General features: G+C 41.9%; 1 protein-coding gene across 1 annotated transcript; it reads right to left on the bottom strand.

The window, feature by feature from the left end:
- Positions 1-5,131: 5,131 nt before the first annotated feature.
- Positions 5,132-11,427, bottom strand: LOC147637296 (pentatricopeptide repeat-containing protein At2g39620-like). Its single transcript, XM_086800934.1, has one exon. It carries the CDS (start codon positions 10,862-10,864, stop codon positions 6,158-6,160), a length of 4,707 nt encoding a protein of 1,568 aa, XP_086657060.1. The 5' UTR covers positions 10,865-11,427; the 3' UTR covers positions 5,132-6,157.
- Positions 11,428-12,776: the final 1,349 nt, after the last annotated feature.

Below are 12,776 nucleotides of genomic sequence, written 5' to 3'. Positions count from 1 at the left end.
TACAGAGAATCGATGACTTACCCGCAGTGCTCGAAATCGCCTGCTTTCTGAAAAACGGAGGTCCAGACGCGCCCGAAATGCGTTTTCGGCCCGAAAATTTCAGTCCAAAGGATTCAGTCCAAAGGACTGTATAGTTGCCCTATAGCTTTACTCCCGCGAAGAAAGCTCCTCAATTAGAGATCGTTTGCCGGTGCCTCCCGTAGAGCTCCCGACAAGGGTGTAGTCACCAACACAATAGGGAAGAGTAGTTGAAGCTCTTACCCTCGTACCGCTTCTTGTGGTTCTCTTGCTTGCAGCTCAGCCCTTAGCACGAACCAGGCTCTAATACCATGAAAAGATGCAGGGGGGAAGAGAGCTTGAGCTCTTGCAAGCACACACACACACTCACAAAACCCTAATAGAGAACACACAAAGTGAGAGGCTGAAAATCTTCTTCTTCTCTACTCAACACTCAACACCCATATACAAGATAAGAGTATACACAATATGAAAGGTACTCAACCAAATACATACACGGGTTCTCTATAATGTGAACCCGACTAAATGACCTGGCGCTATAACTATGCCAGTCTCTAGAGTGGCTGTCACACAGCTTGTCATCCCACTGGCCGCATATCACCCAAGATCTCACCAACCATGCCAGTGGTGTAAGTGCGGGGCCTATCCCCCAGGCGGGTCGTCAGTGTCCACCGCCTCACTAGAGCTCGATATCTCAACAGGTTGTGCTTGGTACAAGGGTTTTCCTACCCAAGCTCCTAAGCTAGTACTTTAACAAGCATAGAAATTCGACACACTGCTAATAAGAATATCTTTACTCACATACACACAATCACAATACCAAAATTATGGTAAATAAAAAATAGTTTATATAAAAATATATACATGACATTGTCTTTATTACATAAAATGTCAAAATGCATTGTTCTCCTTCCAAATCCCTCAGTAACTCTGGTTGGTCCGCCATGGTCTCATATCGTTAGCCCTCAGTATAACCACCATCAGCTTGCCATGGATTTAATCCTCGGTTATGCCAAGGGCCCTCATCATATGTCCTAGGTTTACTAGTATCTGGGAGCTTGTCATCTCTGAGGGCCGTCTCATACCACTCCTCACCTATGGCCATATTCACTTGCTACCACAATGCTATAGAGGATGGATTCCCTTCGACACTCCTAACCTTTTCTACAGAGATCGCCTGCCTTATTCTTCCCCTGGACATATTGGAAGCTCACCCATGCTTGATCGTGAGGGATCAAGGTTTCAATCGACTGTCATCACATGAGCCACCCGCAGGTGCCACTCACATGGAATAACAACCCGTGTAGTACCTCCACATTCTCCAATGTGAGGTTCACCCTATGCCATTGATCAATTCAACAATTTATCAAATTCAAGAAAAAGTATAAAAATAATGAAAATCATTTACATACAAACAACATATCATACTCATTACTTTTTGGCATGGAATTCCCTTTCTTGCATTGAAGTCGACCAATTGGTTCAACTTACTTGAATCTATCCTTTTGGTACACATTCAAGATTTGGCCTCACTGTGACCTCAGCAGTCAAGGGAATCCACATTGAACCTTAACATTCAATCCCATACTTTTGACTAGCTATAGAGTCTGTATGTCTGATTAAGTCTCGTCCATAAGACTTTACCAATTCAAACAACATTTTACTTTTAATCCGGATAACTCTACATCCTTGAATTGTCCTTCATGGTCCTTTTCTCAATCCTAGAGTAAGTAGCTGATCTATAATCATTACTGAGCCATCTTATTTCTTTAAGAACCTTGTTTGATCCAAGATTAAATGACGATCACGCATATACATAATAGTCTTTAGAACTAAACCAATTTAAATCAATCGTCTCTTTAATAAATCAAATACAACCCTCAACCCTTCTTTATTAATGTAACTTTAGATGTAAAATTTCTTCTTTCCTCTACTTTCTCTCTCTAGATTGTTCACCAATTTTATTTCTAAATACTTATTCTCCTTCTTCCCTATTTTCACTATTATCTTAACTTAACCAATTTTTTTCTCAAAATCAACCTTATATAAGCTGCTATATTACTCTCTCTACACATATGATCATCCTCTCTATATTTATACCTTCCTCACTAGAATTTGGTACTAGATAGGCTCTCCTCAATTGAATTTTCATCACTTCATACCAACATCGACCTACTCTCTATTCATCTAGCTCTCTATATTTATACCTTCCTCACTAGAATTTGGTACTAGATAGGCTCTCCTCAATTGAATTTTCATCACTTCATACCAACATCGACCTACTCTCTATTCATCTAGCTCATTTACATTACATTCTCTCTTTAACTTAACATAATTGACTCATTCTCTCTCTAGAAAGTCACATCCGTTGTTCAAGAAATTAAATAGATTTAAACATTGAATGTTCAAGTCTATTAGTATTGAATTAGAGATCCTATCCACCATTTATATCCATAACTTGGTCATTTAACTAGGTTCTCTTTGGAGAATCTAGGCTTAAGCTTAATCTCTCTCTCTCAAATTCCATCCATCCTATTTCACAATCTATTCATACACATAATAATTATAGATTCTCCTATGGTCATCTAAGGTCAATTCTTTATTTAATTCATGCATATTTATATACTATCTCTAGAATTTAATTAACTAATATATTATTTTAAATTCAAAAATTTACAAAATCATCCTAATCTATTATTTAATCTCCCATCCTAGGTATAAATATATTCTACCTTCAATTGGAAATTGAAAATAAACTTAAAAGGATATACTATGGTATATACTTGGAAATTTGAAGAAAGGATAAACTAAGATCTAAAGCTATTTCTCTATTCTTGAAAATTGTGCAAGACAATTGAATTCAAATAGGAATAAACTAAATATAGAATTATCATAATGAAATTCAATTTTTAAAACAAGAAAATAAGCATGAATAACAATTTTTGGACAAAATTAGATTTACATAAGTATTAGATAAGGTTGGAGGTGTCCAATTCTCAAGTAACAATCTCAATTTGTCATCCAAAAGTCTTTAGTAGACGTGGAAAAAACATTCGTATAGGCATTGAAAAATCATCCTCTCTCTCTCTCTCTTTTTTTTTTTTGAGAAAGTGGCGATTCATAGCATTTAGCCATATTAATTCTCATTTATGCTTTGCCTCCTTAATTTTTGACAAATAAACATGCCTACCACTATTGACTACTAGTTGGGAACCTATGCTTCGCACGTCTTTTGAGGCTTCCAAAATCAAATTCTACCCAAACCTCCTCCTCCCCTTCCCGAACCTCAAAATTCTTGTCACGTGGCAGCTTTGTGAAATTCTTCCTTAAGATAATATAGAGATGCTTTTATCCCTTTCGCATAAAATTAGCTGCACAACTCCACCTATTTTTAGGCTTTCTGATAAAAACCAATTCTTTTTATATAAGAACCAGTTTTAACCTTCCAACCCTTAGTCTAAAACATTTAAACCATTTAACTTTACAATTCTCAATATATAAGGTTTCTTGATTTTAATCGATTTGTGCATATATGCACACTTGTGCTATTATTTTACACATAATCCCTTATGCTTTTTCACTCCAATTTAATATTTTTTTCTTATTACTCTAAGGCAATAAATTTAAATTTCTCTCAATAACTTACTTTTATGATTTAAGGATGTGCAAGATGCATCAACTGTACTTGTGCACACCCAAGGACTCCAAGTAAATTCTCCAAGGTTAATTTCTCTTTGTATCTTTGGTTTTACACTATTTTCTTCACTTTTCTCAATATTTCATGACTTTAGAACACTCTCTCTCCAGAGTACATATGTTTAACACAAATTCTCTCTACACATTCTAAAAAATTGACCCTTCTATTGATAATTTTTGCATTTACGTATTGGGAGTAGTAGGGAGGGATCTTACAATCCGGATCACATACGGTAACATCACCATGAAGATAATCACCACTGACACCCATAGAAAAAGAATCTGAAACATATTGACCATCTGAATCACTATCTGCAACCTGTGTAGACTCAATGAGAGTCTGTATATCCGGAACAATAGATATGTCACTAACATGTGAAACCATGCAACTATGAGCATAAGCATGAACATGAACATCAATATCATTGCTCTTTCTTGGATCTGGAGGAAAAGTACAGCAAAATCATCTAGAACATAGTTGTGAATCTGGAATAGGCTCAAGACGAAGAGCCAGCTCACTGCCATGGACGTCAATAGCATCCGAAGCCTGTGGATTTGAATCGTGTGGAAATATCTGCATTGTGTGAAATCACGCCATCATGCACTACATCATCATCATGAATAGGCTCAATGCAAGCTTCTGGAACATGAACACCAATGCCAAGTGAATCAAAGAGCACATGAACATAGTCTAGATTCATGGAAACATTCTCCATGTCATTCATGACCATAAACAACATCCACATACACATCATCAACAGTATCCTCAATATAAGACTCTATGGCATCATCATGAGTTATAAAATTCAAGAGCAGTGTGATAACCTCATAATCATCATGAGTAGATTCTCTATCCACAACATAAGGTACTATGACATCTTCATCCTCAACCAAATCATCACCAGTATCCTGACCATCTGCCAAACCATAGGGTAAATCCGATGCGAAGCTGGGGACACCCAAGGACATCACTTAGCTCTTATGTCCTTCACACTCCTCCCATACTCCTTCAACCACCACCACATCCATCGCATCATCATGGTTATTAAGATCATCCTCACTCTCATCATCACTATTATCATCTCTCACTCCCCCGTGCGCACTTTTCTAAGATTCTAGCAGTTGATGGATTCTAACCGTTGATTGCAATGCCTCAATCCTCATGATGCTCGAACATGACATATGGTCACCCCTATTATGCATAAGATGCTAGTGAAGACCATCCTCTAACAACGTAAAAAAAATATCAATCCAAAGCATGCTCTATCCGCTAAGTTGATGCAGCCTTTCGGAATGCATGAGAAATGTCATCAAACTACTCCTCAAAAGCTAATGGGGACAAAAAGTTTTGCGATGAACTCTCACCAAGCAATGATTGCACGAATAAAATTCGCAATCCTTCGTTCCATGATCTTGCTCAAGACAAAGCTCTCACTTTTTCTTCTTCTTTCCCATTAAGCCCTAAAACCAGAATGGATTCCCATTCCTCCACTCCAAAAAAGGAAATAGTTACTCCAAAACATGAATCCGATGAAGATAAAGTAAGATTGATTTCTATAATTTTTGCCCCCCAATAGAAATAGGGATATTCATAATAGAGAGATGAGTGCAAGACTCACTTCTAGTAATGAGATTAATAAAAACTTGGAGACGCTTGCCCAAAGACGTGCCAGATTAGACGTCAACGGTGGATTGCTTGGACAGAGCCGGATCTGAAGTTAACAGATGACGCCGTCTTCCACTGGAACATCTGGAGCATAAAATTGTCCCCCCAACAGTGAAGATGGACTAAATCTGGACTGCTAAACTGGAGCAGTCACGGGCATCGGACTGGATTTGAGCTGTTGGACGGACCTGCCAGATGACTTGTGGAACCAGATTTGGAATGAAGCGGGGATGATGTTAGTGCTTGATGATGGCCATCCTGGATCAGTGTGGTACAGAGAGTAGGACTGTTGGATGATAGCGCAAAGTTTCACCTTCGAGAATAGAAGGCAGAGAACTGGCAGAAGAGGAATCCTCCACTTTGTCGTCCCCTTGTCCTATTTGGATATTCTTCTTCTTCTGTTTCGCCCTTCTTTTGCACTTTTGGAAGTGCTGGCTTCCTTCCAGGTCATCAGTGGTTTTACCCCGCTTCCCTTTAGCTAGCCAACTTAGCGTGTGTTCGTGTCAACACAACCTTGACAGATATAAGGATAGAATCAGGGAATCATTGCAAACCCAGAGATATTTGACCTATACTTATGTCCCCTTGGGTGTAGTGACTAAGGCACACCTGAGAACTTCTCACTTTGCCTGCATAACACTACTTGCTTTTCATGATTGGAAATGCCTCATGACACACATAGCAAACCTGGGATATACCTTTCCTGTCATTTTGGGCAGAAGATGTTTTCCATAATGTTTTTCTGTGGGAACCCTTTCCTCCCCCACTAAAAGGAACTCACACTTCTGGCCACCGTCTATGTCCTGGCTTTTTTCGTGCTTGTTTTTCCACTCTCATTGCCCCAACCTTGTCTGCATCCTCCTGCATGGCAGCATCTGCATAGATGTTAGACATACAGACATAAATCGCAGCATCCTTTTCATCCAATCGCATTGCTTGTTCAAAGGCATATCTTCCAAGCTCTATATTGCCCCACTTTCTACAGGCTCCCAACACAGTAAGGCAAACCACAATACCAGGATGGAATGGCATCTTCTTGATCATCGCAACCGCCTTGTCTATATGGCCTGCACGGCCAAGGAGATCCACCATGCAATTGTAATGCTCAAGAGATGGGGTGAAACCATAGTCATTTCTAATGGCATCGAAGTACATCTGACCCTTATCCACTAGACCTGCATGACTGCATGCATTAAGAACACTGATGAGTGTGACCAGATCTGGCTTCAAACCATCTCCTATCACTCTGTCAAATATATGGAAAACATTTTCACTCTCTCCAAGCTGGGCATGTCCTGTGATTAGTGCATTCCACGAGACTATATCTCGAACTGGAAGCTTGTCAAACACATTATGTGCTGTTGCAAGCAAGCCACATTTGACATACATATCGACTAAAGTGTTACCAATAAGGAGCTCACTTTCCAAACCTTTTCTGGCAATCTCAGCATGTATTTCTTGGCCTGTGACTATGGCTCCTATGCTGCCACAAGCCATCAAGCTGCAAAGAAGAGTGACAGCATCTGGAGAGATGCCCTCGTGTTGCATCTGTTTGAAACAGTCGAGTGCCTCCTCACCGCGCCCATGTTCAGCATATCCTGCAATTAGTGCATTCCATGAGACCACATCTCGAACTGAAAGCTTGTCAAACACTTCTTGTGCTTCGGCAAGCGAGCCACATTTAGCATACATGTCAATCAGGGTGTTGCCACCGAGGATCTCTCTCTCTAACCCTTTTTTGGCAAACTCACCATGAGTTTCTCGGCCCTTTACCATGGCTCCTATGCTGCTACAAGCTGTCAAGCTGCAAACAAGTGTAGCAGCATTTGGAGAGAGGCCCTCATGTTGCATCTGTTCAAAACAATGAAGTGCCTCCTCACCATGCCCATGTTCGGTATATCCTGCAACTAGTGCAATCCATGAGACCATGTCTCGAACTGGGAGCCTGTCAAACACTTTCTGTGCTTCTAAAAGCAAGCCACATTCAGCATACATATTGACCAAAGTGTTGCCAATGAGGAGATCTCTTTCCAAACCCTTTTTTGCAACCTCTACATGTATGCCTTGGCCCTTGACTGTAGATCCTATGCTGCCACAAGCTGTCAAGCTGCAAGCAAGTGTGACAGCATCTGGAAGGACACCCTCATGTTGCATCTGTTCAAAGCACTTGAGTGCCTCCTCACCATGTCCATGTTCGGCATATCCTGAGATTAGTGCAGTCCAAGAGACCACATCATGCACTGGAAGCTTGTCAAACACTGCCTGTGCTTTTGCAAGCAAGCCACATTTGGCATACATATCAACCAAGGTGCTACCAACAAAAACATCTCTTTCCAGTAACCCTGTTCTGACAATCTCAGCATGTATTTCTTGGCCCCTGTCTGTGTCTCCTATGCTGCTACAAGCTTTCAAGATGAAAACAAATGTGACAGCATTCGGCAAGATGCCCTCATATTGCATCTGTTCAGAATAGTAGAGTGCCTCCTCACCATGTCCATTTTCCACATATCCTGCAATTAGTGCAGTCCATGAGACAACGGTTTGAACTGGAAGCTCTTCAAACACTTTTTGTGCTTCTGCAAGCAAACCAAATTTAGCATACATATCAACCAAGGTGTTTCCAATAAGGAGCTCTCCTTCCAACCCTTTTCTGGCTATCTCAGCATGTACTTCTTGTCCCTTGATTGTTGCTCCTATACTTCCACAAGCTTTCATGCTGCAAACGAGTGTGACAGCATCCGAAGGAATGCCCTCCTGTTGCATCAGTTCAAAAGAGTTGAGTGCTTCCGCACCATGCTCGTGTTCAGTATATCCTGCTATTAATGCATTCCACGAAACTATAATTTGCACTGGAAGCTTGTCAAACACTCTCTGAGCTTCTGCAAGTGAGCCAGATTTAGCATACATATCAACCAACGAACTGCCAACTAGGAGCTCTCTTTCCAAACCTTTTCTGGCAATATCAGCATGTAATTCTTGTCCCTTAGCTGTGGCTCCTGTGCTGGAACAAGCTTTCAGGCTGCAAACAAATGTGACAGCACCCGGAGAGACTCCCTCATGTTGCATCCGTTCAAAACATTTGAGTGCCTCCTCATCACCCCCATGTTCAACATTTCCTGTGATTAATGCTGTCCACGAGACTACATCTCTAACTGGGAGCTTGTCAAACACAACCTGTGCTTCTGCAAGCAGGCCACATTTAGCGTACATATCCACCAAGGTATTGCCAATGAGGAGCTCTCTTTCCAACCCTTTACTGATAATCTCAGCATGCATTTCTCGCCCCTTGACTATAGCTCCTGTTCTGCTACAAGCTTTCAAGATGCAAACAAATGTGGAAGCAACGGGGGGGATGCCCTCACATTGCATCTCTCCAAAACTGTTGAGCGCTTCCTCACCACCCCCGTGTTCGGCATATCCAGTGATTAATGCAGTCCACAAGACCACATCTTGAGCTGGAAGCTTGTCAAACACTTCATGTGCTTCTGCAAGCAAGCCACATTTGGCATACATATCCACCAAGGTGCTGCCAACCAAAACATCTCTTTCCAGCCATCCTTTTTTGGCGATCTCAATATGTATTTCTCGGCCCTTGTCCCAAGCTCCTATGCTGGAGCAAGCTTTCAAGCTGCAAACAATTGTGAAAGAATCCGGAGAGACACCCTCACGTTGCATTTGTTCAAAACACTTCAGTGCTTTCTCACCACACTCATGCTCTGCATAGCCTGTCGTTAGTGCATTCCATGAGATCATATTTCGAACTGGAAGCTTGTCAAACAAAACCTGTGCTTCTGCTAGTGAGCCGAACTTAGCATACATGTCGACCAAGGTGCTGCCAACAAAGACATCTCTTTCCGGAAACCCTTTTCTGACAGCCTCAGCATGTATATGGAGTCCCTTTCCTCTGGCTCCTATTCTACCACAAGCTTTCAAGCAGCATACAAGTGTGACAGCATCCCAAGAGATGCCCTCAGCTTGCATCTGTTCAAAACAGTTGAGTGCTTCCTTAGCATGCCCATGGTCAGCATATCCTGCAATTAGTGCATTCCATAAGACTACAATTCGAGTTGGAAGCTTGTCAAACACGTCCTGTGCTTCTGCAAGTGAGCCGCATTTAGTATACATATGGATCAAGGTCCCCCCAACGAAGACGTTTCTTTCCAACCCTTTTCTTGCAATCTCAGCATGTATTTCTCGTCCCTTGGTTGTGCCACAAGCTTTCAAGCTGCAAACATATGTGATAGCATCTGCAGAGATGCCCTCGTGTTGCATCTGTTGAAAACAGTCGAATGCATCCTTACCACACCCATGTTCTGCATATCCTGCAAGTAGTGCATTCCATGAGAACACATCTCGAACCGGAAGCTTGCCAAACACTTCTTGTGCTTTTACAAGGGAGCCACATTTCACATACATATCCACCAAGGTGCTGCCAACCACAATGTCTCTTTCCAACCCTTTTGTGGCAATTTCAGCATGTCTTTCTAGGCCCCTGTCTGTGTCTCCTATGCTGCCACAAGCTTTCAAGCTGCAAACAAATGTTATAGCATTTGGAGAGATGCCATCATGTTGCATCTGTTTGAAACAGTTGAGTGCTTCCTCACCATGCCCCTGTTCCAAGTACGCTGCAATTAGTGCATTCCACGAGACTACATTTCGAACCAGGAGCGTGTCAAACACTTCCTGTGCACTTGCAAGAGAGCCACATTTGGCATACATATCGACCAACGTGCTGCCAACCACAAGATCTCTTTCAAGCCCTTTTCTAGCAATCTCAGCATGTATTTCTCGACCCTTGACTGTGGCTCCTCCGGTGCCACAAGCTTTCAAGCTGCAAACAAGTGTAACAGCATCTGGAGAGATGCCCTCATGTTGCATCTGTTCGTATGAGTTAAGTCCTTTCTCACAATGCCCGTGTTCTACATATCCTGCTATTAGTGCATTCCATGAGACTACATTTCGAACTGGGAGCCTGTCAAACACTTCCTCGGCTTTTGCAAGGATGCCACATTTGGCATACATATTGACCAACATGCTGCCAATGAATACATTTCTTGCTAGCAACCCCATCTTAGCAACCTCAGCATGTATTTCACAGCCTCTTTCAAGATCTTTCAGTGTAACACAAGCCTTCAGCAACACCACAAAAACGTATGGACTAGGATGTAGAGAATCATCCTCCTGCATTTTCTGGTATAAAGTGAGAGCATGTTGTGACTCCCTTTGTTTAACGTAACCTGCGATGAGAAAATTCCACGTACACTCATCTCGATATGCCAGCCTGTTGAAAACCTGCTGGGCATGGCACATGCTTCCAACTTCGACCAACATCAAGACAAGGTAGTTCCCAAGTGATGTATGGGATTCCAGCCCACTTTTACGCATGTAAGCATGCAAGTGCAGCACATGCGCGTGGTTCCTCTCCTTTCTGCACTTGAGCAAGATGCATGCAAAGTTCTCAACTGAAGGTTGAAAGGGCACCATACCTTCTTCCCGCAGAAGGGAGCGCCACCTCTAACTTAAGCATATCCAACCGCCACCATCACTGTGTCTTCTTCTTGTACTTTCATTGCACAAGACTCTTCATATCTTCACACGTCTTGAACTCAACTTGGAGTAGTCCATCCATTGCGATTCATGTGGGTTTGTGTCTGACTCGCAAAGGACGGCCAAGACCCCACTGCAGGAATCTGATATAGAGAGCAGAGCAGCGGAAATGAAATGAAAAGCGCACAGTTACTTTCCTCTTCCTGAAGTTCTCCTTCGATAAGCGCCTTCCGGCCCCAGTGCTACAAAACAATCGACAAGTTCTCATTGTCCCTTTCCCAGCGCGCGCGCGAGAGAGAGAAGGAGAGAGAGGTCGAACAGAATTGATGTGTTGCAAATGCCTAATGTATTTCTCGGTTGACAAAAATAAAATTAGAATGCTTGGTACCCTCCTCCTGTTTGGGAGCATTTGAATGAAGAAGGACATTGCAACTCATACGATTTCTGCAGCACCTCTTCTTTGTATGCATATCTTTCTCAAGTATATATGAACTGCTTATAGAGCTAGAAAGAATGAGTATGAACATCAAGCCTATGATTATATTCAACGTGAGGAATCTATGGACATCGTAAAGATCTCAGAGTACATTGCAAGGTAGATAATTTTAAATTCATTACTACATTTGAATCTGAGTTGCACGTCATTCATCAAGTTATAGGATTTTCGTGCTCATTTGTGTGAGTGAAGTTTTTTTTTAAAAAAAAACCATGCATAAAGTATGGCGGGGAGTTGGCACAGTCTTCCCCAAAATTTAATAAACATAGGAGAACGTGCCCTTCCCACGTTTCTTTCCAAATAGCACTTTCGATATCGAAAGTGGACCAAAACACCTTCAGTGTGTTGAAGGTGGCCATTAGTCCTACCTATTGATTCATGATACAAAACTCATTTTCAAATGTGGTAATGAATTTGTAATTTTTAATTTGCGAGGTACTTTTGAATCCCCATCGAACATGAGAACAGGCTTTAAGCTCAGCGAGCGCGGATGTCAATCTAGCATTTCTTTCAAGTATGCTTTCAAATTCATGTCCATTCAAGCATTTCAAATATGCTCTACACTACATGAAGTATGCTACCCAAGCAAAAATGGCAAAGGCTCTCTTTTTATAGGGGAGGCATGGTTCACAAGCAAAAACGTGAAGTCAACACCTAGAAACTGTCCATTTGTGACATGAAAACTGAGGGGATCTCCAAAAGGCATGGGTATGTTATCTGCCATTGTGAAAACAACCTCTAGATCCATATTGTCATTCACGTTTGGCCAATCTTTGAGAGCGATCTACTCTTTTTCAATGCTACTGTTGAAAGTGGCCTAGCCAGAAGGAAAACATGCTCGCTAGGGTTTGGAGTGTCTTCATATGCCAACAAAAGTAGAGATCTCTGATTAAACTCTCTCTCTCTCTCTCTCTCTCTCTCTCTCTCTCAGAGTCTAATTAAATGCATCAGTAGAAGCTCTCTTACCTTGTCCGTGCACAGAAAGCCATCCCGTTGTGTTGTTTCAATGTAGGCATCCATGTCTACAAGCTTGCCCCTGGGTATCTCTCTTAGATTCCAATGCTTCTTGTCTTGTCTTCCATGCGAAAAATAGGAGGATCGTCTTGTGAGTGACAAATCTCTCAATCCTTCTTGATAATGTGCGCCATGACAGTGCACATGAGCGTGCTACCACTGAGCTTGGAAATTTGGTCTATGGGACTCTCCATGGGCATGATAAGGTCGTGGCCACCACTGCCGACATGGAGAGGGTGCCCGCATTGAGGCTCAACAACGTCCGCTCGCACAGGAACCATGACACTTGGCTTTGGGTAGCTCTGAAGATATGTTGAAGTTCCATAAGCAATAGCACAA

This window comes from Cibotium barometz, chromosome 7 (assembly GCF_041138505.1).
Source record: "Cibotium barometz isolate CiBa-2024 chromosome 7, ASM4113850v1, whole genome shotgun sequence".
In the NCBI taxonomy this organism is placed as follows: Eukaryota; Viridiplantae; Streptophyta; class Polypodiopsida; order Cyatheales; family Cibotiaceae; genus Cibotium; species Cibotium barometz.
The sequence above is the reverse complement of the archived record's forward strand: the minus strand, read 5'-3'. Positions and strand labels throughout refer to the sequence as shown.

Excerpts from the sequence above, each read along its gene's own strand:
- LOC147637296 (XM_086800934.1), bottom strand. The coding sequence starts at position 10,864 with ATGGTGCCCTTTCAACCTTCAGTTGAGAACTTTGCATGCATCTTGCTC.